This window comes from Gobio gobio (assembly GCF_949357685.1).
Source record: "Gobio gobio genome assembly, chromosome: 20".
Lineage (NCBI taxonomy): Eukaryota > Metazoa > Chordata > Actinopteri > Cypriniformes > Gobionidae > Gobio > Gobio gobio.
Genome location: NC_137113.1, coordinates 226,758 through 232,500, shown reverse-complemented (window position 1 = coordinate 232,500; position 5,743 = coordinate 226,758). Strand labels below are relative to the sequence as shown.

Genomic DNA, 5,743 nt, shown 5'->3' with positions numbered 1-5,743 from the left:
TTACAATAATCTACAGCTCATGAACATTACAATAATCTACAGCTCATCAACATTACAATAATCTACAGCTCATGAACATTACAATAATCTACAGCTCATCAACATTACAATAATCTACAGCTCATCAACATTACAATAATCTACAGCTCATCAACATTACAATAATCTACAGCTCATCAACATTACAATAATCTACAGCTCATCAACATTACAATAATCTACAGCTCATCATCATTACAATAATCTACAGCTCATCAACATTACAATAATCTACAGCTCATCAACATTACAATAATCTACAGCTCATGAACATTACAATAATCTACAGCTCATCAACATTACAATAATCTACAGCTCATCATCATTACAATAATCTACAGCTCATCAACATTACAATAATCTACAGCTCATCAACATTACAATAATCTACAGCTCATGAACATTACAATAATCTACAGCTCATGAACATTACAATAATCTACAGCTCATGAACATTACAATAATCTACAGCTCATGATCATTACAATAATCTACAGCTCATCAACATTACAATAATCTACAGCTCATCAACATTACAATAATCTACAGCTCATGATCATTACAATAATCTACAGCTCATCAACATTACAATAATCTACAGCTCATGATCATTACAATAATCTACAGCTCATCAACATTACAATAATCTACAGCTCATGAACATTACAATAATCTACAGCTCATCAACATTACAATAATCTACAGCTCATCAACATTACAATAATCTACAGCTCATGAACATTACAATAATCTACAGCTCATCAACATTACAATAATCTACACCTCATGAACATTACAATAATCTACAGCTCATCAGCATTACAATAATCTACAGCTCATCAACATTACAATAATCTACAGCTCATCAGCATTACAATAATCTACAGCTCATCAGCATTACAATAATCTACAGCTCATCAACATTACAATAATCTACAGCTCATCAGCATTACAATAATCTACAGCTCATGAACATTACAATAATCTACAGCTCATCAGCATTACAATAATCTACAGCTCATCAGCATTACAATAATCTACAGCTCATCAGCATTACAATAATCTACAGCTCATCAGCATTACAATAATCTACAGCTCATCAACATTACAATAATCTACAGCTCATCAGCATTACAATAATCTACAGCTCATCAACATTACAATAATCTACAGCTCATGAACATTACAATAATCTACAGCTCATCAGCATTACAATAATCTACAGCTCATCAACATTACAATAATCTACAGCTCATGAACATTACAATAATCTACAGCTCATCAACATTACAATAATCTACAGCTCATCAACATTACAATAATCTACAGCTCATCAACATTACAATAATCTACAGCTCATCAACATTACAATAATCTACAGCTCATCAACATTACAATAATCTACAGCTCATCAACATTACAATAATCTACAGCTCATGAACATTACAATAATCTACAGCTCATGAACATTACAATAATCTACAGCTCATCAACATTACAATAATCTACAGCTCATCAACATTACAATAATCTACAGCTCATCAACATTACAATAATCTACAGCTCATGAACATTACAATAATCTACAGCTCATCAACATTACAATAATCTACAGCTCATCAACATTACAATAATCTACAGCTCATGAACATTACAATAATCTACAGCTCATCAACATTACAATAATCTACAGCTCATCAACATTACAATAATCTACAGCTCATCAACATTACAATAATCTACAGCTCATCAACATTACAATAATCTACAGCTCATCAACATTACAATAATCTACAGCTCATGAACATTACAATAATCTACAGCTCATCAACATTACAATAATCTACAGCTCATCAACATTACAATAATCTACAGCTCATCAACATTACAATAATCTACAGCTCATCATCATTACAATAATCTACAGCTCATGAACATTACAATAATCTACAGCTCATCAACATTACAATAATCTACAGCTCATCAACATTACAATAATCTACAGCTCATCAACATTACAATAATCTACAGCTCATCAACATTACAATAATCTACAGCTCATGAACATTACAATAATCTACAGCTCATCAACATTACAATAATCTACAGCTCATCAACATTACAATAATCTACAGCTCATCAACATTACAATAATCTACAGCTCATCATCATTACAATAATCTACAGCTCATCAACATTACTATAATCTACAGCTCATCAACATTACAATAATCTACAGCTCATCAACATTACAATAATCTACAGCTCATCAACATTACAATAATCTACAGCTCATGAACATTACAATAATCTACAGCTCATCAACATTACAATAATCTACAGCTCATCAACATTACAATAATCTACAGCTCATCAACATTACAATAATCTACAGCTCATCAACATTACAATAATCTACAGCTCATCAACATTACAATAATCTACAGCTCATGAACATTACAATAATCTACAGCTCATCAACATTACAATAATCTACAGCTCATCAACATTACAATAATCTACAGCTCATCAACATTACAATAATCTACAGCTCATCAACATTACAATAATCTACAGCTCATGAACATTACAATAATCTACAGCTCATCAACATTACAATAATCTACAGCTCATCAACATTACAATAATCTACAGCTCATCAACATTACAATAATCTACAGCTCATCAACATTACAATAATCTACAGCTCATCATCATTACAATAATCTACAGCTCATGAACATTACAATAATCTACAGCTCATCAACATTACAATAATCTACAGCTCATCAACATTACAATAATCTACAGCTCATCAACATTACAATAATCTACAGCTCATGAACATTACAATAATCTACAGCTCATCATCATTACAATAATCTACAGCTCATCAACATTACAATAATCTACAGCTCATCAACATTACAATAATCTACAGCTCATGAACATTACAATAATCTACAGCTCATGAACATTACAATAATCTACAGCTCATGAACATTACAATAATCTACAGCTCATGAACATTACAATAATCTACAGCTCATGAACATTACAATAATCTACAGCTCATGAACATTACAATAATCTACAGCTCATGAACATTACAATAATCTACAGCTCATCAACATTACAATAATCTACAGCTCATCAACATTACAATAATCTACAGCTCATGAACATTACAATAATCTACAGATCATCAACATTACAATAATCTACAGCTCATCAACATTACAATAATCTACAACTCATCAACATTACAATAATCTACAGCTCATGAACATTACAATAATCTACAGCTTATGAACATTACAATAATCTACAGCTCATCAACATTACAATAATCTACAGCTCATGAACATTACAATAATCTACAGCTCATGAACATTACAATAATCTACAGCTCATCATCATTACAATAATCTACAGCTCATCAACATTACAATAATCTACAGCTCATCATCATTACAATAATCTACAGCTCATGAACATTACTATAATCTACAGCTCATCATCATTACAATAATCTACAGCTCATCATCATTACAATAATCTACAGCTCATGAACATTACAATAATCTACAGCTCATCAACATTACAATAATCTACAGCTCATGAACATTACAATAATCTACAGCTCATCAACATTACAATAATCTACAGCTCATCATCATTACAATAATCTACAGCTCATGAACATTACTATAATCTACAGCTCATCATCATTACAATAATCTACAGCTCATCATCATTACAATAATCTACAGCTCATGAACATTACAATAATCTACAGCTCATCAACATTACAATAATCTACAGCTCATCAACATTACAATAATCTACAGCTCATGAACATTACAATAATCTACAGCTCATGAACATTACAATAATCTACAGCTCATCAACATTACAATAATCTACAGCTCATCAACATTACAATAATCTACAGCTCATCATCATTACAATAATCTACAGCTCATCAACATTACAATAATCTACAGCTCATCAACATTACAATAATCTACAGCTCATCAACATTACAATAATCTACAGCTCATCAACATTACAATAATCTACAGCTCATCAACATTACAATAATCTACAGCTCATCAACATTACAATAATCTACAGCTCATCAACATTACAATAATCTACAGCTCATGAACATTACAATAATCTACAGCTCATCATCATTACAATAATCTACAGCTCATCAACATTACAATAATCTACAGCTCATGAACGCATCAACTCACTGTTCAGCATTTTGCATTAATTTAGAGATATTTTTAAGATGGTAGAATGCAGTTTTACAGATGCTAGAAACGTGGCTTTCAGATGAGAGAATACTTACTCACGTCTGTGTTGTGTCTGTGTGTGTGTGTGTGTGTGTGTGTGTGTGTGTGTGTGTGTGTGTAGCTGTTCTGCAGATGATGGCGGCAGCAGAAGCGGAGCGTGATCTGCTGTACTTCACCTTCGGGGATTCTGCTCTGCTCAGAGACGTTCATCACATTCACACCCGGATCGCAGAGACTCAGGCCAGCGTTGGTGAGGCGCACCGGAGGTCACATGATCATCTGATGGTGTGTGTGTGCAGATTCCCATCTCTCACTGCTTCTCTGTCCTGCAGGGTGTGTGTTCGGCCTGTTGCAGAGATACTACGAGTGCGTGATCAAGGAAACGTCAAGAGCAAAACCTCAGGAAACACTTTACAGCTTCCTCTCCGAGCACCTCTGACCTCTGACCCCTGCATTGTTTTCTGTACATCGCTGTATGAGCCTCAATAAATGTGTTCTAGTTTGTCAGTGTGTGTTGTGCTTCTGCGTGTGCGGAGCAGATGAAAGCAGTCGGACCCGCTGGGCTCGCATCGACTCGCTGGCAGAACCGCCACGTGAACCGGCTTTGTAGCGCAGGGGTTCAAACACACATCTGCGCGGAGTGTGTGTCGGGGGCGAGTCTCTCTCTGCTCCCTGGACGAGTTTGACCTTTGAAGCTCATACAGTCAGCATGAATGTCACCGCCTCAGGTGAAGCCAAGCCTTCCTGCTCTGAGGAGAGGCATCTCTGACACCGCTCAAGAGTTTGCGTTTGATTGACATCTCCATCTTTCTACGGCGTATGACGCAGATCTTTAGCGATAGATCAGGCGGTGGACTCTCCGATTCTCCAGCGATCCAGTGTTTCGAGAGATGAGTGTGATAAACTGTGTCCTGTGGAAAAGGGTTTAGTTTGACCTTCTCAGACTTCATGTCATCTCTGCTTTAGTCACGTTCCCAAAATTAGGTTCTGCACAATAATTACATTTAACTCAAACACACAGAAATGAGTGGTGCATATTGAGCGCACATCTTCTGTTTTGTTCAGCTTGTGATTTTAATAAAATATTCCTATTATCAGTGTATCGAAATCACAGTAATTGCAGATTTACAAAAAACACTTGAGCCTTGTCTTCACAAAGAGTTGCGGATACAGATTTAGAAATATTCACAGTCAGAGACGTGTTAAAATCTCATTTACAGAAGAGAAGCGACGCCGCATTTACAGAAGAGAAGAGACGCCACATTTACAGAAGAGAAGCGACGCCGCATTTACTGAAGAGAAGCGACGCCGCATTTACAGAAGAGAAGAGACGCCGCATTTACAGAAGAGAAGCGACGCCGCATTTACAGAAGAGAAGAGACGGCGCATTTACTGAAGAG

The 5,743-nt window shown here is 35.1% G+C and overlaps 1 protein-coding gene across 1 annotated transcript in view; it reads left to right on the top strand.

Moving 5' to 3' along the window:
* Positions 1-5,443, top strand: part of LOC307116786 (poly(ADP-ribose) glycohydrolase) — a 35,289-nt gene extending 29,846 nt beyond the window's left edge. The window contains exons 10-11 of the mRNA XM_079801158.1: positions 4,465-4,593; positions 4,676-5,443. Of these exons, the coding sequence (XP_079657284.1) occupies positions 4,465-4,593; positions 4,676-4,782 (236 nt within the window). The 3' untranslated portion in view covers positions 4,783-5,443. The remainder of the gene's footprint in view (positions 1-4,464; positions 4,594-4,675) is intronic.
* The last annotated feature ends 300 nt before the right edge of the window (positions 5,444-5,743 follow it).